At 42.9% G+C, this 20,936-nt stretch overlaps 2 protein-coding genes across 8 annotated transcripts in view; one reads left to right on the top strand and one right to left on the bottom strand.

The window, feature by feature from the left end:
• The window catches only part of Spz5 (spatzle 5 Toll-1 receptor), a 124,457-nt gene extending 111,424 nt beyond the window's left edge, over positions 1 to 13,033 (bottom strand). For 2 of the 5 annotated variants that reach the window (XR_014435382.1, XM_083080012.1), the window contains exon 1: positions 11,957 to 13,030. Coding sequence is in view for 2 of the 5 variants with exons in the window: in XM_083080012.1 (XP_082936138.1) it covers positions 11,957 to 12,073 (117 nt within the window). In the remaining 3 variants the exon portion in view is untranslated. Of the gene's footprint in view, positions 1 to 11,956 lie in introns of all 5 variants that reach the window. The other 3 variants (XR_014435384.1, XR_014435383.1, XM_083080042.1) reach the window with 3 other exon arrangements.
• Positions 1 to 20,936, top strand: part of LOC145960571 (uncharacterized) — a 167,730-nt gene that overhangs the window by 57,000 nt on the left and 89,794 nt on the right. The window contains exon 1 of one of the 3 annotated variants that reach the window (XM_083080147.1): positions 13,741 to 14,919. The exons of the other annotated variants lie outside the window; for them this stretch is intronic. The gene's annotated coding sequence lies outside the window, so the exon portion shown is untranslated. Of the gene's footprint in view, positions 1 to 13,740; positions 14,920 to 20,936 lie in introns of those variants that run through there. 3 annotated transcript variants of the gene reach the window in all.

Below are 20,936 nucleotides of genomic sequence, written 5' to 3'. Positions count from 1 at the left end.
CCCGAAATTCACGGTCGTACCGCGCGGAGAAGCGCGGAGAAATGGGAAAGGGGAGGGACGGGGGTGAGGATGGGGAAGGAGGAAGGAGCAATCCATATATGCAGATCCGAGATTCGCACGCCGCTGCCTTCGATTCCCCGTCTCGAAGTTATTATCACATATATTAGACAACTGACCCGTGTGCACCCCCTCTCCACCATCGCGCCACCTTAGCTCGCCGCGCCAGCAACCCTCCCCCTTCGGCGAAACTGCAAGCAGTTCCGGATACAATATCGCGCTGCGCCGACCGCGCCGTTATGGTAAGAACCCCTTTATTGTTTTATATTGTTTCCGCTCTTCGTCTTTCGTTACGAGCGATCCTCCGGAACGAAGGAAATCCGAATTCACGAGAATTAAATAAATATCTCTCTCTTTTCCTCTCTCTCTCTCTCTCAGACATTTGTCGCGTGTCCTTTGACGATTAATCATTCGATACCTCTAGAGCTTGCAGAATTTCTAGAGCACACGAAATGTCACGTGTCGATAAAAAGATTGTCGCGCGATTTATCGAAACTGAACGAAGGATCATTCCGGCCAAACTGATACTATCGATCCCTGTTGATGATCGATTACCCATGCATCGCGTCCGGCGACCGCAATACTATCGAGATCGCGAGGAAAGCAGCGCGTGCATGTGCACAGCTCGACGAAACTCGTATTTACCTTGCGGTTTCAATCCTGAACTTATTTAAATATAAATTACACACACACATACACACGAGCATATAGCCGACTTCGTTGATCAACTGGGTGATCTTCCTTACTTTACACCCCGTAGATCGCGGATCCGCGGTGAGAAAGCCCGTTTGTGCTTTCAGGGCCGCTTCTAGAAAATGTATCGTGCTCGCCAAAACGTTTCGGAAAAATTTCAGTTCGTCCCTCGACACGCTCGCCACATTTCGAAAACGTTCACTGCGATAAAGACGTGGCTTTTTCCAAACTAATAATTGTAATCGTTTGTGCTCATTGCGATCATAACTGATCATAACCGATCGGTCATCATTTACATCGCTTCAATAATATTATCCTTCTTAAAAATTTAACATTCCATCCAATTAGAGAAAATGGATTACTGATCCCAACTAACGATTACGTAAATTACAATTCTTCCCGATGGCTTAAATGCGCTTACCGCGCGACAACGCGCGTAAATGCGGCCCTGATCAGCTATCTCTCGATCATAATTGCGGCGAAGTGTGATCACATGCCGCATGCAAACAGCCGGCATGAAGCCGCAGATCGGACGATAAACGCTGGTTCTAGCTGAGCACCACTGTTGGACCCTTTGTGCTCTCGGATAACGATCATTATACGATCGTAATGGCGCGAGATTGTCGGTCTGCCGTGTAAGGTACCACACCCGGTATATACATATATATACACATATACATATGTACAAATATAAATATATATATAAATATACATGTATATATATGTCTATATACATATATATGTATATATATCGATCTTTCTACGCTAATATGTTCATTTCTGAGAAGATACGACGAGGAAACATAATAATAATCTTCAATGGTAGAAAGAAAGATGCCTGATGGTGCATCGTATCGATGATAATTCGTCGATAGGATACATTTTGAGCGCATGTTACGTGTGTGCGGCCAATAAAAATTCCGAAATATATTATTTCGCACATGTAATTTGACGCTGAAACATTTTCAATGCCATTATCGCTATATATCGCTTCGTTCAAAATTTAGTCCCATTCGACGAAACAAAAATAAATAGAGCGCGGTTCTTTGAAAGCTAAAACAAAATAAAACAAAAAGATATTTACGTTTTCCAACAGTATCTCTTCAATGACAAAATATTCGATACTAATAAAATTTCTCACGAATCGAGAACTTCTTTAAGATGTATAAATCCGAGATAAAAATGTAAAAAACGAATTAAATTTTTATCAATGTTTTGCGCGATGAGTCGCATTTTAAAAGGAAAGCGATATCGTTCTAGATTTTATCGATACGCCCATCTTTTCATCTGTCATTATAAAAATGGAATCTCGTTATCTTGGATTCTAAAAAATGACCCGAATGTATAAAATAATCTAAAACAGTATGCATTTGAACGAATTTACTTCAATTTGGACAATGTATTCTAAAATCGAATCAGCATATATGATCGTATTTATCTCTTTTCCACCTATTAGTATTTTTTCGCGGTTGCCCGATCAAGTCTGCGCTATCTGTATATATCAAGGACCGCAATTTCGGCGCGGTTTCGTCGACGCGGAGAGACGGCTACCCTCTTCGACTACGAGCCTTGATTAGGCTTCCGGTTAATTAATAACCTCTCGTGCACACACAGCCATGGTCCACGTATGAATATGCATGCGCTGTGTTCTGCGTTTCTCGGTGTGAGAGCAGGGGATGTACTCTCACATATACACAGATACGAAAGGGGAAGGCAACGAGAGGGAGAGGGTGGGAAAGAGAGAGAGATCGCGCGAGGGACGAACAGAGAGATAGAGAGGGAGGATGGAGAGGTAAAGAAGGGGCGGCAGGGGAGAAGAGGGTGAGTGGTTGAGGCTACTTATTTGCATTCGGAAAACAAAGGGTGTGGGCCGTGCTGTATGCCCTTCGTTCCGCGTAACGAAGGACCAAGGGAGTCAATCAAAAGTCTTCTCTCTTGACTTCTTTCTCGTGCAACGAGCGACAAGTAAAGTTCGCGCCCGCGCGAGTAATTACCGCGACGTGAGCGTGAATTTTTCAAGACGGAACGACATTACTGGGGTGCGACATTCTTTGATGTACGCGGCGCTAATCTTTGGATGAAGATGGGCGAGTGTATATACACGTAATTAAATCAACGTTTCTGCGACTCGTGGAAGCATTCCTTTCAAGACGTATAATTAAACTACATTTATGCGAGCGATAATAAAAAAAGCATACACGCGTCGATCTTGAAATTTAAACGCGAAATCTCCATCGTCAAAATTACGCCGTACACAGTCGCGCATGTATAACACGAAATGGATTCGTCTCGCATGTCGTGTTTCTTGAGCTGCGACACGTAGCGAGATGATCCTTGGAGACAATTCCCGGCGCGCTACCAATGTTTACCGTCTCGTTACAATTAGTGGGTGTCACAGCGGCAAAGACGAAGGGTCAGGCGCATCTCTCTCTCACCTCTCTGTCTTCGCTCCGCGCCTCTAGGTATTTAAGCCGCGAAGGTGAAGGATGCTCGAAACGCGGGAGAGACCCGGCCGGTAGACCGGTAGATGTTTGGCTTCTACTGAAATTAAAAATATCGATTCCCATTCGCACGCCGGGCTTCATAGAGGCTCAATTCGTTTCTCTCCTGCAAGACAATACCCATTCTTCCCGCGGACAGTAAGAGGTACAAATTGCAGTTGCATCCCCTCTCCCTCCCGCTCATCCGCGCAGGAATCCCAAACACAAAGGCTCTCTTTTTCATTTGGCTCTACCCCTTCCCGGCCACGGTCTACCACCTAACCCGCGCATCTTTCAGGGCTCTCCTCGTGTTTGCGCTCGCTTGTCCGGTGCGACCTGCCCAAATGTATGGAGACGTAATGCTATACATAATTGACTAATCCGACGGATTACGCGGGAAAGAGCGAACCGCCCCTCTCTCGCGTGTGCACCGAAACCACCTCCGCTGCTCCTAATCGATCGCAATGACGCTCCGGCCAATCAGCCCGATTGGAAAGCACAAATTCGTGTTCTCCGGACTCGTCCGACCCTGATTGAATTGAACGATGTTCCGGGAAATTACGATTCGTCATTTCTGCTAATTGAATACTGCTTGCGGGGCGGGGAAGTTGGAAGGGGGGAGTTCGTCAAAAGTAATTCGTCTTTTCGTTATCGCATCAAAGTTTTCGCTTCGCAATACGTCGCCGATATCGCGGCAATCGATCACGGATAAATAAGATTAATCTCCATTTTTCTTTATAATAATGCTAATAAATTCAAACGAAATGTGTCTTACTTATATGCGAAAAACGCTAGTATTACACTCGACAAACAAAACGGATGTCGCGACCACCGTGAAAATATCAATAGTAGTCCGATATTAACCTCTGATGAATAGAAGAAGCTAAGTGGTTCCATTTAAAGTATTTCCGCCTCTGATTGCGCTGGAATGCCGACAATAAAATAACGTTCGAACGATATCGAGGCTCGAGTGTATATTCCAATTGCGCGTTACGATCTGCACATATCGATTCGCTCTTACGTTATTTTGTATTATTGCTCGTCGCGAAAATGGATGCTATCGTCGAGATCCACTTAATTTATTTATCCTCGCAACGATACACGCGCACCGATCAACAATACGAGTTCGTTAAATGTGACCTGCGTTGCGCGTCCTAAAATGCAGTAATGCCAGGGTTATTCCGTTAGATCCGATTTGTTTCGCAGTTTCGAAAGATGCAAACATATGTATTAATTAAAGAGGCTATCGTTTTTTTTTTCACGATATAGATCCCTTCGATAAAAAAAATGTAGTTTGCAAAAGCACACACATACATCTGTTTTATATATATATAAAATCAAATCATTGATCACTATTGTCTTACGTAAAAAAATTGAATTGAAATGCACATTCTAGATCATAAGAGGATAAGCTGATTCACATTTAAGTTGCAATCGTGACCGGCGCCGGCGTCGATATAACCAGTGGTCGATATACCAGGTGTTACGATCAATTTAAACGATATTTTATTCAGGCGGGCCGATCGCTAGTTTTCAATTTGCCGGCTCGTATATATTTCGCGAAGGCTACCCGTGAAAGGAAGGAGGGCTTCCCACCCTGGAGATGCAATTTCTCGGGGTGGCCCGTCCGTCTGGACCCTCACTCTCTTTCTCGCTCTCTCTCTCTCTCTCTCTCTCTCTCTCTCTCTCTCCCTCCCTCCTTCCATCCTCACACGGTCTTGATGAAAAAATAATAATCCTGGGGGAACGGTCAGTTATGGCGAATGAAATCATCTCGTTCGCCGTCCCAAGTTTGTGCTCCTTTTCTTTGACTAATTTTTGTACATCTCCATTTTTTGCAACATTTTTATAGCGTTTTTTTTGCGACACTTTCTTGCTTCGAACGGTCAATATATGGAAAAGTGTATTCACTCTTAAGTGAATTATTAAACCAGTTCGTTATATCATAAACGCGCTTGAGGTACGGAACATGCGTTTCTAATTTCCGTGATTACCTGCAATTTGATACCACATCGTCCAGCAAGTTGAAAATTGCATCGATGCTACGCTGATGAAACACTTAATCGAAATTCTCGATTGGTCTCGGATATCGGCTACCTGATTTTAAGATCGCTATATTTTTACGCAAAAATATCAATATTATCGTTAAATCGCACAACTGATTTCATATATAGTTTTCCTAGAATGTCAATATATAATTTGTACATGTTTATTTTTTTGCAATATCGTAATAATTGAATAAAAAAGAGCGCTTCTAATAAAAAAAAATTTCAACGTGACGAACAAAATTAAATTCATCTTTTTATAACGCTTTCGCCACGACTTCAGCCCTTCTCGTTATAATCGCGAACAAGAAGGTGCATAATCGAAAAGGTGCTCAAATCTGATTCGAATATACACAATTATTCACAATTACGAGGAGTATTATGTTAAAAATTATTCCTTTCACGTAGTCTGGAAATTTGTGATTGAAAATTTGATTCTTGTTTAAAGCTTATTATCTATAATTTAATGTAGCTATATATTACATATATGTGCATATATTAATACTGATTTTTAAAAGAGGCTTAAACTGTTGTAAAAATTCACGAAATCTACATTGATAATTAAGAAATAATTGAATAAACATTTTTGCGAAGCAGCAAGTTAATTCCTATTTAACACTGCGACACAACCATCTCGAAAAGCACAAAGTTGGAAGAGTTATGGAATCGAAGGGGGAGAGAAAGCGCTTTCTTGGATAGGTTGGGCACCGCTTGGGGGAGTATGTGTGTCGGGGGTGGTTATTTTAATTACTGTCCGGCGGCTTTAAATTAAAGAGCTGGGTTATTCCGGCACGGACCAGCAGCAGCATAGCCCCTCTTCTCTTACCCTTCTGCTTCGGTAACCGGTAAGCACACACCCGTCCCTCGCAACCCCGCGCTCACGTTTCGCAACCCTGTCTCTTCCTCTTTCGCTTCCCCTAAGCGCGTGGAGCGTGGACCGACATTACAGCCGCCATTCTTTACACCCGGCCAAGTGGCGAGGTTATGTTTGACGCTAACCGGGTAACCGCGCTAAATTGTCTAAACTGCGCCAGATTAAGCGAGCCTCCAACACCACCGTCCCCGACCTCTCCAGAAATTAACCAACCCTCGTCCTACTACGGCTAGCCAAGTCAAGAAGAATTCCGGGAATTGTTTCATTTAGTCGCATCCTGGACGCGCTAGATCAGTTTTGGAGAGGTGCTAAGCTATAAATTTAACATTAACGAAACTCTTTAAAAAAATTACAATCTTAGATATTATGATTCCATAAATTAAATCTATCTGATCGATTTTGATTATCTTTAATTGAAATGTTAAAATCTTGTTATTAATTTTTATTTAACTCTGATGACATCAATGTTTTGCTTAAATTTCGATACTAAATAGAAATTGAAAAATTAAAAAAAAGTTTTTGGACGGACACGGACAGAGTAAAGCTGTACGAATCGAAAGATGCGGAGGAAGGACAAAAGAGAGAGATGGAAAGTGTTGGTAATCCGTGTGTCGAAGCGCTCTCTCGAGCGGAGATAACGGGAACATACATAATGCAGTGTTTCTTCTACGGGTCTACGACCAATCGCTAGGCGTCTTAAATGAAAATGGGCCAATGGGTTCTCGCGCGAACGGCTTTTCCCCGCAAACCTTATTACAATACATTAGAATATCGTTCGACTTCCTCGCGCAGGCGACCCTGAAGAGAGACTCGCGGTAAATACCGAATTACGATTACAGATGTCCAATTTGAACTAAATCGATAATGCTAATCGTTGGTAATTTTAAATAAAATCTTATTTAAAAAAAAAAATTAATTAAAAAATTAAATATTTTCGAGACGCATTCAATTTTATAATTTTGCAATATTTATAAATTGATAGTTAATCACGTAACGTTAGGACTAGAGCATTTTATTAAGTGATGTTATCGGAAATCTCTCTCTTTCTCTCTCTCTGTTTAATCAGAAATCAAAAAAGGATTTTTGCGACTCGAATGTGTCGCGTCGCGACTGGACTCAAGGTTGGCGCGAGAACGGCAGTCGATGTTTAATACATAGGATAGAAGCCGATATTGCAACACACGAAGAACGGAGGGTATCTCGCTGACAGGGTGCGAAGTCGCGGCGGCCTCCTAGCGGGACGCGGCACTCAACCAGGGAAGTGTTGTCGGGCTTTTCAGGAGCTTTCAAGTGCTTTCGCAGTTGCCTCGAGTGCCATAAGAGGCTTTTAGAAACGAAGGAGGAAACGGGCTTTTTAATAGGGCCAAGAAGAAACCCCTCCCTCCCACCGCGCTTTCGTCTTGAAGGCCATCTACTTTTTTCCTCCAATCTTGTCTCGAGACCTGCCTCGCGCGTTTCTCTTCTGGATATCGTTCAATGACAACGATCTTGGAAATTAATCCTCTGAGAAAGCCATTTTTTGTAGAAATTAAATTTCAATTTTATTCGCCAAAATAAGACATGTGTCGGATAATGAAAAAAAAAATCGCTCGATCATTTCGACGAATATTATTTATGTATGACGCAAAAGAGGAAAGAATGCGATGGATCGTGTCTCGAGGATCGCGGCATAGCATAGGAATAAGACCAATAAGGGACAAAGGAAGAAAGGGAAGAAGAAGAGATTCAGGATATAAACACGTACACGAACACCAATTTAATTCTTCCTCGGCGATTCTCTGCTCAGCTCGCTATCCAATTACACATAAAGCACTAATCACGCAATTAATCTCAATCTATTTAATAACACCTTCATTACCAGGCACTATAAGTACCGGCCCAGGAAGAGAATCTCTCCCTCCCCTCTCCCCTCCCCCTCGCATCCCTCTCTCCCTCGCCAATTTCTCTCGCTCCGCGATCATTCGACTGTCTCTTTCTCTCGCTGTTCTTTCGATCCTTCTCGCAAATCGTCGACACGCCCCTGCTATTCGCATTCCTGCAGAATGCGAATCGCTCGCGCCGCGAGCACACCGCGGATTACACGACTCGAGTTAATTGAAACGACTAAGGAGACCATCGATCGGATCAATCGTGAATTTGAATATTTATATATATTTTATATATATATATATATATATATATATATATATATATATATATATATATATAAGAGGCTTGTTCGCAGCACGATCGGGATTGTTCCGAAAAAGTATAAATGGCAATCCCCACGCTTTGAAACAAAGGGTCGGCTTCGGTATTGTTCGCACGTACGGGCCGCGGCTGTCCTCCGTACCTAACGGCAGAAATTCTCTTTTAATTTTTCCCGAAATTCGCATAAAGTTGTTCGGCCAAGCAGAGTATTATGCCGAAGGCAGATCCGGCCCGCGCACGTCCGGCGGCAACATTTCAAACTCGCATTTGCCCGGCTTGAGCCCTAACTTTATCCCGGGGATTTTCGAAGCCTCTCGCGATGCGACAGCGTGTACCGGTAAAACGACATTCCAATGGCCACCATTCCGTGCCGGCCGGAAAGGAAAACTTTTGCGTTGGATCGACTTCCGCGTCGCGTGCCGTTCTTCCCTGCGTCCTCCCACTCTTCCCTCCAACATTTATACTCCTACGTACGTTTTAGGCAAGGTGATAAATGATGTAAAAAAAAATCAATATATTCGAAAAAAATTATGATATCGAGAAAAGTATGGCCTGTATTTTTACCGGTTTTCGTTAAAACCGTTGAAACGCACAGCTTTGTTCGCACCGTTCGCAGAAATGTTTCACGAATAAATCCGCGATTTTTTTTTTCGATCGAGATCGAGCGGAAGTACAGCGTATTTGATGCGAGAGATTGTCGAAGAATTAATTTCTTTTTCAATAACAGTTTTGTGCCTCGCTGCGCACCGACGGTTTGGGACCATGAACAAGGCTCCCAGGCTGCATTCTTTGCGGCTTGCGATCATCCGCCGGAAGTGGCCGAGGAGATGGATACATTAACGGGAGAGACGGGACAAAGAAGATTTGCCTGAGTCAGACCAAAGTTTACGGCAGGTGCAGCATAAATAATACACACGTAGAAAAAGTAAAGAAATATATAAATTTTAGCGAGAGGCAAAAAGAAGATGCAATTAACTACGATATAAAAGAAAAAAAGAAGAATATTTTTGACAATTTACTAAACCGTCCCGCCAATTTTCAGCTATCTTTAAAATCTTTCTCTTTTTCTTTGCGTAAGCGTCGCCTCTTTTGCCATTTAATACCTGTTGTGTTATATATTTTAATTTTATCAATGACTACGAAAGATTGATATCCTCTAATTTGATCTAACTTTAATGTCGACAGAGGGAGAGAGAGAGAGAGAGAGAGAGAGAGAGAAATTATATAGAATTGACGGTACAAACACTAAGATTAATTATGTTATTATGTGTCTATGTGCTATTACGCAGCTACCAAATGATATAATAACAACCGTCCCTTCCCATCAACATTCCCGAGAGATACTTAAAACAACTATAATTCAAACCGAGGTTACATGAGACTAGCTCGAATAATTTGAACATAGAATTATCAATATATATATATATAGAAATTATATGAAGATTCGTTATAATCATTGCACCGTGACATTTTAGTTTCTTTCGCGTTTGGCAGCTTAATAATAATAAAGTTAGCAGCATTAAATATGATAAAATATATACTAAAAAATAAAGAATAAAAAAGAGAGAGAGAGAGGAATTATACGAGAGATTCCTGAAGAAGAGAGAAGAAAGTTACGTGAGAAAAAAGGGGGAATAGTGCGGGGGGGAGAGAGAGAGAAGGGGGGAATCGCAGCGGTGGAATGAGGCAACATATCAGAACGACTATCTATCGTTGCCTTTTACGCTAATTGATAAATCGTGTTACGTTAATGAATGGGGCTGGCGCAGCGGTCCTACGACTGTAGGGGAAAAGGGGGGGCGGGGTGGGGGAGGGAGGAGGACTCGATATAGTCGCGGAGTAAGAACCGCGCTCGTAAGGATAACGAGGAAATTGAAAATCTTACGGTTATGCTTCGAGATTCTCTTCTCTCTCTTCTTAAAGAATCCAGTCGCAAATTTTCGAGATAGTGTTCATTTCGAAATAATCGATGTTATCGATATCGATAACACGCAGTCTTATCCGATATCCTGTCGCGTTAATACATTAGATATGTGTATTTGCGACACGCAGAGGGCGATTTCTTTCTCGAGAGGCGACATAATTTTAATAAATGTCAATCGTATCTCACGTATTCGACGGCGAGAAATCGTACGAAATAAAAATATCAGACGGCGAATTGGCCGGAGAGAGCCGACATGATTTATTAATTCGATTAGAGCTTATAAGAGAAGCGTATCGTACGTTTGATCTTGATCGCGCGGGCGCATTATTTTTATATACTGCGTCATATCACGCGAGGTTCTGATTGTTCGCGCGCCGCGGATTATATCCTATTACAGCCTATTAGATTTATACCAGAGAGACGGTTTTCTCGAGTATACGCCCGAATCATGTCATTCACGCCATTCGACTACATCGAGGTGCGAATAAAATAAAATCGAGAGAAATCTTTGCTCGCACAAGTCACGCCGTGATATGGCCATCGCATAAAATAATATATTAGTCTAATTGATAAACCAAAAGATAATAATTCCATCTTACTTGTAACTTTCGTGGCGCACACAACGCGCCCGAAATTGCACCAATCATTAAACCTCACAATTATTATCCTGTTATCACTATCATATCGTAAGACCTTGTAATTGTATCATCAAACAAAATTAAATTATGACGTATTAAAGTGTTTTGTATGCGTGAATATATGTATATAACGGATAAAATAGGCATCTTAAATATATAACGTCATCAGAATTGAAGCAACATCAGTTACCAAGTACATTAAACGCTTTATTATCCGAAATATTCAATCGTATTTGAAGCAAAATATCTGATAGATTGTTTCGTCAGAAACGAAAAACTTTAATGTTGCTTCAGTTCCGATGACGTTATATATTTAAGATAAGATATTTTGCCCGTTAGGAAAAAGGGTGCCATAGATTATCGCATTCGGCGGATCAAGTATGCGGAGGGGGAGAGAACGATCGTTCTGTGGGCACGCCGAAACCATTCGTCAACCAGCGTACCATCCGCACGTCCGTACGCAGCAGGGGAGAGTTAACGCGCAGCAAGGGCGCTGCCCTCTGAACTTGAAGGGATTCCTCGCGACGACTCGCGCGAGTAAATCGTCCGATTTCGACGATCGGTTCGCTATTCGTCACGTCCCGAACGACTCGAAGATACCCCGAGATCGATACGCGAGCAAGATGAGGAGCAGCGACCGATCAGCTGACTTACGCACCGTGTCTCACGACGAGGAAAAGATGGCCGGATATACGCGGACACCCCTCTTTATCAGGAACGGGCATCGCGATTCAACGTCAACGAGAGGATTCCCGGCTTTTCCCGAGAGTTACGCGTTTTTTTCTCTTCCTATCGCGCGGGATCGGATCATCGCGGACTAGGATCGCTTGTTCCCCGAACTCCGAACTTCGAATTTGAGATTAGTTTGTTCTCAACTTTGGCGAAGGGCTGTCACTATCGCGATCTTATCATGGTTTTTGCGCGTCGTGACGGATAACCTAACCTAATCACATGGAAAACCGCCAATTCTCTATCTATCATCTCATCTGGACGATCACCGACACACATTCTTTCGAGTAGCAATCGAGATATTTTAATAACTGCTTGTTACTCACCGAAGATGCACCGGAGAATCCTGGATGGAAGGTCCACCACCGCTTGTCATCCCGCCGTTGCCTCTCGTCGTTGCCTTCTCGATGCATCGCTGACTTTCTTCGGGTCACTTCAGTCATTGATTATCACATCGTTGATTATAGTCAATTGTCATTATTCGCACTCGCGTTACTCGATACGGCACTCCCGGTAATTAAATTATCCGAACAATCGCGACACTTACAAAGACGATCCATCGCGCATCGTCCATTAATTCGGCCCTCGCGCGATTAGTCACGCTCGCGACGCACCGCGGATTAGCGAGGAATTAAAATCGAAGGCGAATCCATATCTCGCTAAATGATCGCCCGTATATCGCATTACTTCAGACGGCACTCCCGCACTCTCGTAATCACCGACGAAATGATATCTTGTTCCAGAGTTCACTCTATCGATATGTAACCTCGTGACACACGTAAAGAATTAATTAACTCGCCAAGTAATCCCATTATTTGGCATCTCTGATGCTTATTCTTTCAAACGATGCACTTGTCAAACAAAAATACAAGGCGTCGCGATTATCGTCCATCAGTGCTGCCAACTATGTAGCCATACTCGCGACACACTGCGGATTAATGAGGAATTAAAACAAAATTACGAATAAAAAACGATACGATACTGTGTTCAAATGCACTTGTCCTTTGCTCCTTGTCCTTGGTCGATCAAATATTCATAAAATCGAAACGCAATCGCACTAATCGATACGCACTAATTAGCATTAGGCGACTTCCGCCACTTAATAAATTATCCGCACGACACTTATGACGCTCGAAATGACGTCACATGCGACGATCGTGCATCGATTTACGTATTTTCGAGGCTTTACTCTCGATCGAATGTCGCATACTTTAGCTGAGGCTAACAAGAGATCAAGGACGAAGATCCTTCACACTCGCGATAATTCTCGAACGAGAAAATAAATGTACATAAACGTATAGCGGATTGATTATTGCAGTGAATATGCAAATATGGCGCAAAATCACGGTCGATATCGCGAATTAATACACTACGATGATCGTCCTTTGATTTACTCGACTATTTGGACACAAATCGAGCGCACATATTGCTTTCCACGCACAAATATCGCACGATTAATTCGGCTCCGAACGACGGTACGACGTTACTGACGACGCGCGAGACGAATGACGTGTTTCTGTAAAGGTAGCGCGACAAGATAAACAATGTTATTGACGCAAGGTCGGACAAGACGCGTGACGTCACGCGTCTCTCTCGCTCTCGGGTACGAAAAATAATTCGTCGTAGTAAACATACGTACCTCGCGCGCGATGTTTCGTCAAATTTATTCGACGATAAAAGCAACGTATTTTACGTGTCTGTGCTTGTCTCGCGGTTTAAACTCGACCGTTAATTAATTTGCAGGGTGACCAATAGCAAAGATTGAAAATTTTTTATCGTACTACATGTACGATAAATCTTTGGAATTTTTCACGTTGGTCATTCTGCATATTAACTGAGAAGAAACTTTAAAACCGCGGATTTTATAAAAATCGCGTTGATAAAAGTGTAAAAATCAGTACAAGTAAAGAGAAAAGTACATCAAATAATTACGGAATCTATTATTACACTATCGAGTGCTTATATTTTTATCGCATATTTTACAATTTCATTATATTCGATTATAATAGACAACAAGCATAGATATAAAAAACAGAGTGTGTTCCAAGTGAGACAAACTTAGCGAAAAAGATAGCGATATCAATAGATTATCGATAGATTATATCACTGTTTCTAAATACGAGTGACAATAGACGCAAAAGTGTCTTTCTGTCCGTCGTTTTTTTCTCTTTATCAAAAGTAAAGAGAGGCAAATCGCCCGTTGGAAAAGGAAAGTGCATTCGCAAAATATCTCTTTTTCATCGAAATTTCTCGGATCGGTCGATCAAAAAAACGCGATTATCGACAGTGTTGCGTTTACGTCGCGCCGTCTATACGTAAGGCAATTGAAAAATAATTACAATCACGAGTGATGACATCTGTGTTGTCAGTCTTATTTCATGGCAGTACTATGCGGCAGTCTTCATCGCGTCGCGTCACGTATCGGGGTGAAGTTCAAGTCGTTTCCAATAACGTTTATACATCGGGAGTGAACTCGGGAGTGAAATAATAATCGGCAACATCGAATTTTGAATGCCGGTCATCGCGCGACACATCAATTAGACCGCTCGCTCGCGATCTATCGCGTCTATTTGTCGCGGATACATTTATTTTGTCCTATTGTGTCCGCGCTCGTCGACGCTTATCCGTGTGCGCGCGCGCATGTGTGTGTAAGTGCGCGCGCGTGTGTGTGTGTGTCCGCGTTATATTCAATATTTTCACGTCCAACATCGCGGATACAGGATTCCAAAAGCCGAGACAATGACTAATGCATTAGGAAAGACAATAATCTTGTCTACAACATCGAGATAATCGTTAACATTTTCGGCCGCCATTTTCTCGCATTTTGCGTCGTTACCGGTCGACAATTTCGAACGAAACGATGCGTCATTTCGGCTAACTTCACTCGATGAAAGTGTATCGCACGAATAAATGATCAAATAATCGATACAGTGATATATCTCTTTAAGTAAAAAATGAAGTCTCTTTCTGGTCACAAGTGCGTCGCGAAGTTTCTTTGACCGTTTATATATCGGGAGTGCCGAAGAAATCTCGCGAGTTTATATCGCGGACACAAAAATGCCGGGAGTGTCGTACATACAAGGTCGTGTTTGTGCATTAATTGGTGATTAGAGTGGGACGATCTGCGATTGATGAGCGAGGGAACATTGAGGTGATTTCTGCGGATTCGTCCTTTTTCCGCGAAGAAAAAGGAAGGAGGCGTAAAAACGTCGATGGACCGGAAGGAAGCTATAGATACTGCATCAGCGGTTCGGAGGAAATCATCTGCTATTCTTGCGAGAGTAATCAGGTACACTCATTGACATTTGAATAAAAATATATAATATTAATTAAGATTAATATTATATATTTTATTAATATTAAAATTATATATATTAATATCAATATTTATTTTTTATATTTAACGGATACACCGACAAATGACGCGATTGTAGATAACAATTGTCGTTTTTCTTTTTTTCTGCAAATTTGTGAAAATACACGTTAATTGGCCTAATCCCGAATATGAGAAATTTACTCGAGACCCTACTTTATCTCAGACTTTTTAATTTATATACGCGAGTCTCTGGCGAAGGCAAAGAAGACGCGAGTACTCGCGAATCGAGCGGCCGAGACCGGTGAGGCCCGGCGGCCTTGGATGCCCACGGGTTGCATGTAGGACAGACAGACAGACGGACGTACGGACTGGACCGCTAACAGAGAGGCTGTATGGCGTCTCTGATTGCCCATTGTCCGACTAATAAGATATTCTATCATCTCTCGTCGTGCCGACGGTATCCGACCGTTTCGTGAGACAGAGCGAGCGCGCTCGTCCAATCGCCGGCAAGATTCATCGGGGTACGACCAATGACGGCCGCACTTGGCCTCTCCGGGCCCTTTTGTCGGGCAAATGAGCTCGGCGTAAGTCAACCGATAAATAATATCCGACTTCGCGCGCGACCAGCTGCGAGCTTTAATGCGGGCCCGTGTAAAAATGTAATAGGGGCTTAATTGAACCCACCCGGGATATCCATCGTATATACCTGTACACGTATAGGTAGCCTCGGTATTTATATATCGGAGGGCTCGTACGATTTATATATTCGATACGCGCTTTCCGTATTATTCTCCGAAATTAATTTTCAAACTCGAAATTAGCGAAATCTTGGCGCGTATTTTTCAAGTCGAGGCATATTCCGAAGATACATCCTCATTCCTCCATTCTTGCATAGGTTAACGACTTGGCCTTTTCATCATCGCTGCGATTATCGAGATTATTAATATCGGTGGAAGCTCTCACGGAAGCTTTTTCGTCGCGCAACAATTTATCGAGTGTCTATAAAGGAACGTCGCGCGCGACATGGTGACGGATGGTTTCCCTCGAGATCTTATTCTGCGCATATTCAAGCAGGAATAACTAACGACGATCTCTCGTCTTTCGGTACTCGGTCTCGGCTCCGGACTGGCTATCGGATCCATTTCAGTCCGGAATATTTGACTTATATACGCGGCGTAATGTCTGGTCAACGCGAAATAAATGCAAATTTCCTTGGCAAGCATCTCTGCGCGTTCTAATCGCGTATCCGGAGGATGGACCGCGCTTTTCAAACGCGCTCGCATTTCTCAAAATTCCGCACGGCATATTCCAGCGTATCGAGTATCGATCTAATCTATTATCCGCATTTCCGCGAAGGATAAAAAAAATGAGCGCGCTCGCTCGTTCGACGTTTACCGGGGCGCGTTACGCGGATCTCTTCGGAAATGTCGTGGATTCCCGCAACAAACGCCAGGTCGACTCTCCCTCTCCGAGTCGACGTCTCGATTTGTCACATTAACAAAGTGAACCCGTCCCCGAATCGAAAGCCATTTTCTCCCGTTCGGCTCGTCCGCAGAAAATCCCGCTCGCTCGCAAACGGGAAGAAGGGTTGCCGCGCTTATCGAGGAAAAACTCACTCGAGTTGCGGATTCGGGGCGTAAAGGCGGAGGAGAAAGAAAGGACCGAATCGACGAAACGTCGAATTGAGTACCGCCCTAATCGTGTCGAGATCTCGTCCTATGGTGTGACGCGCGCGCGAGTATATGGCGTACTTAGTCGAGAGCGCGAGAGAGAAAAAGAGAGATGGAGAGAGACGGAGACGTTGCGTGGCCGATCGAGGGACGTTCGGAGTGAATGAGAATCATGATGGTGGCGGGCGAAGGGTAGGAGGCTGAGGAGAGGGCGGGAGGGGGAGGACTGCTGACGGTGGTCGAGAGAGTCGATCGAGCGTGGGTTGCGGGGCAGGCTAATGCGAATATGCTGTCGTCCAGATAGAAAGAGATATCCGATAGCGAATCTGTGTCCGACACGGATGTCGAATTAGCTTGGATTTAGGTTGCCCGGGGAACTGACAAATAGTTATTGCTTGATTAGGTGCCGGTACTAGAGGCAGTTACCCTACCAGCGCGGGACGATGGCCCTTTCCGGCTCCGTCGACGAGCGATTTTTGTCGGAGCTCGGAAAGAGGGTGGCTTTATCCGCGTTTCTTTATCGTCTACTAAATCTCTCGTAGAAACGTTCCTCCGAGTGTGATTTCTCGAGATCAATGATAACGATATAATAGGCTGATTATTTCGCGCTATTATCACGGTTGTAACGTAATCGAAGACGTCGCTTTATATGGTTTTGTGTCGATATTAATAATGCGAGCTTGGGACGAAGAGATATTTTCTTCTCGTGTATTATTCGATCCACGTTTTGGAGAAACGGGACGCTCTCTTTGCTCGTACTCGTCTGATCATAGTTTTCACGGTGATTTTGGTGTAGAAAAAAATTGTCGCGCTTGAACGCGGAAGGTTTCATGCACGACGTCAAATTTATATGTTAATGAGGAATGACAACTAGTCAGATGACGCGAAATCGAATTTGATAGCTAATTCTGAGTTCTGGTAATCGTTATTACTTTTGAAAGGGTGATAGGGATCAGTGGCCGCCACGAATGTTCTACTTGGCGATCCTATTTATTTGAAAGCTAAAAATTACGACCCCCAAAGATCAAAATTGCTGCTTTGCTCTCTCGATACAGCAATATATAATAATATATAATAAAATAACTTTCATTAAAATAAAATACAAAATTTATATTTTTCAACAAAATCTTTTTTTTTTTTTAAATTTGACACTCGTGCCGTTTTTCTTTTTCGAGCACTATTATTGTTTCTGATTCAGCCGCGATTCGTCATTTCACTCGCGCTGATGGGAATGTGCGTTAATGCGACTGACGATCGAAATTAGAATGGTAATAGGCAGTAACGCCAGGGCCACGCTAGAATCCCGATTCAATGGGATTATAAATTTAAATCACGAGTCATATAGAAATTAATTTCAAATTACATTTGAAATATTGTCCCGGCGACTAAATCAATTTGTAATTACTCGCGGTACTTGCATTTGGCATTAATTAGCAAACTTATTATCCGTCAATGCCGTCAACGTCGATGAATCCGGACGATCATGCGTTCTCTAAACGCAACTAGTTGTCAATCGTAAACAACGATAGGAACATGAGAAGAAGAGGGATGAAATGTCGCGGCTTAGACGCGGAATTAGATTGCTCGATAAAAATTGTCGAAGGCGCGATGTACTAATTAAGTATACCGCCATATTTCGCGCAAACTAAGATGTCCCTTTTACGAGTGCTCATTTTCGCGACGGCTAGACCTCAATTATTCCCGACATCGAACATGGAGCTATTCCACCGGCACTCTTTAATAAGGACTTTTGCTTTACGAGATTTTATACGGTACACGACGAGCTCATTATCTTAATTAAATCTACTACAGGAATTACAACTTCGAGTAAAGACTAGAATTACTTCAAAATTCATGTACGCGCTGCGCGGACGAGCTCGGCTTTAAAGAATTCGCAGACATGCGACGGTAAATCGAGGAACGAACGTATTTAAGTATGAAAAAATATTGTATATCGTAATAAAAAGGAGGCAAAAAAAACAGCAGGTCCAGCGATCGTCGTCCAACTTTTTTCTACGCGCATCATGCTTCTCATTCGTCTCGCTAAATCCTCTCGCACTTTGTATATCGTTTGAAAATTGTTGCGCGTCGATTCTGCACCACCGTTTCGTTACCGACAAATCGTGGAGCAATCGCTGCCGTAAACCGCGTTTATTATCGTAAACTCGATTTTTCATGACCGCGCGCCAATCGATACAACGGTTCCTCGCAGACCACGACGCGGCTGTACACGTACGATCCATTCCTCACGGTACGCCACTGTTTCGGAAAGGCTTGTAATAGAGGCCGACTTGTAATAGGATTCTCCCCTTCCCCCTCCCCATCATTCTCCCTCGGTAGGTTTTCGATCGCGCCAAACGTGAATTTTTTTCTTTTCATCGATCTCACTCGAGGTTAAGAGCTTATTTCCAACTGCCTGAGCTGTGAAAAATTAACCGGCCGATCGATCGAAAATATCGCATAATCAAAACTCGGCTCTCGTGGCAAAATTCGAAAAGAGCCCCTTCGCCAGAGAGAGAGAAAGAGAGAGAGAGGGAGAAAGTCGAAGCAATATGATAATTATTCTTTGAGCGGGGAATCGTGCGAATAGTTTGAGACGACTATATAAATGAAAGGGAAATAAATTGTGCGCGGGGTCCGACAGCGCGCTGTAAATTTTTCACGGACAATATTTCCCGCTCCGACCATCGCGGCTCCATACATAAACCGGACAGAATCGGTCTTTAAAGTTTAACCCGAAATAAATCCTGCGAATATAAGTGCTCCTATTCCTCATTTTTTCTCCTTCTCTCTCTCGCGCGCGCGTCTCCATGTTATGTATTTCGAGTGCCGTATCCGAATTTTCTCTTTTCTTTCGAGAGTCTCCCCGATTGATCTGATAAATAAAAAGATACAAATATACTTGAACGAGACCGCGTGCATCTTGCCTACGTCCTAGATACATCGAAGCTAACGAGGTTTGCGGCAATCGGAGGCCACAATTGTGGCGATTATCTGCAAATTCCGGAAATATCTCGCTATCGCGGTTCAACCGATTCCTATTCTCTCTCGTAGCGATGATTCCACATTTGCGGTCGTCGCCGTTAAAGGAAGCGTTCGGAATATTCAGAGCTTAGCGACTAGATGCATCTTCATGAGCAGAGTATACCGTTAGAAATACTCGAATTTGACAGATCTTAATCGAAACATGTGAATCTAATCGCGAGAAGCGGCGAAAGAAATATAAGAATCGCGAGCAAAATTGCAATTTATGATTCTATCGCGCTCGTTCCTTTTCGTCGATTAAGCTTTTCTCGCCATCAATCTTGGAATCGTGTGATAAATAATAATTTGCCGCCGTCCTATGAGAAGCAATTAAGTCGAACCGATGACCAATGACGAGATTTATGCCAGTCTTATTTATACACCGTCGTTTGTCGCAGAAACTGGCTCTGCCGTATGATCAGCCGGTTACCGATGAAAAACTCGTTGGGCAATCTTGTCCCTTGCATTTCTTTTTTTTACATTTTTACGCGAAAGGGACACGAATGAATCCGCATCTTATCCGGCCATGAGAGTAGAAAAACGTGCTTCGAAAACGACGCAAACATTCCTCGCTCAGACTATGCGAAATTACAAAGAGTACGAGATCCAAGATTACTAAATTATATCCGAGCCTCTTTATTAGGATCATTAACAGGAGTAATCATAACGTATTCACGCATTCATATCGACGATATATCGGTGTAGCAGAAGCCGGTCCTATAGGAACGCCAGTTATCTCGACTCGCGGATCAATCGCGCAAACCTCGGTTTTGCGAAACAATAACGTAGTTTCGCTGTATATACAAGCGGTCGTGTTCGCATTCATCGGTCGACGTGTGTTCACCATCGCGATGGCTGCCGTACAAAAGTTCGCGTTTTATTACACGTATCTCTCTCCACGCTATAACTTTTTCACGCGTTCCGTGATACATAGAAAAATTGCAAAGAAAAAAAATCAAGAAGAAATGAAATTCCATTGAATTAACGCCGGCAGAGATAACCCGGTTAATCGTACCCCGACTCGAAAGATTTCCGCGTAATATAAAGTTGGAGTGCTTCTAAGAAGCGCTCTATTTAATGAGGACTTGTATAAGCTACGCTTGTTTATACGCCGTTGAATGTACTCGATTAATTATCTTTCCATCATCGATCTTCTTGTAACCGATGAATGTCCGCTTTGTAAATGGTACTACGCAACGGCACTTTAATAAGAAGGATTTTCAAGAAACAAACTTCTTTCTCACAATTATATATTATACGCAACTGCTATATTTTTTTACATGTATATTCTCGAGA

This window comes from Camponotus vicinus, unplaced genomic scaffold, assembly GCF_025532165.1.
Source record: "Camponotus vicinus isolate PSW18456_S1 unplaced genomic scaffold, iyCamVici1.0 SCAF_1, whole genome shotgun sequence".
Lineage (NCBI taxonomy): Eukaryota > Metazoa > Arthropoda > Insecta > Hymenoptera > Formicidae > Camponotus > Camponotus vicinus.
This window is presented reverse-complemented; position numbering and strand designations above follow the sequence as displayed.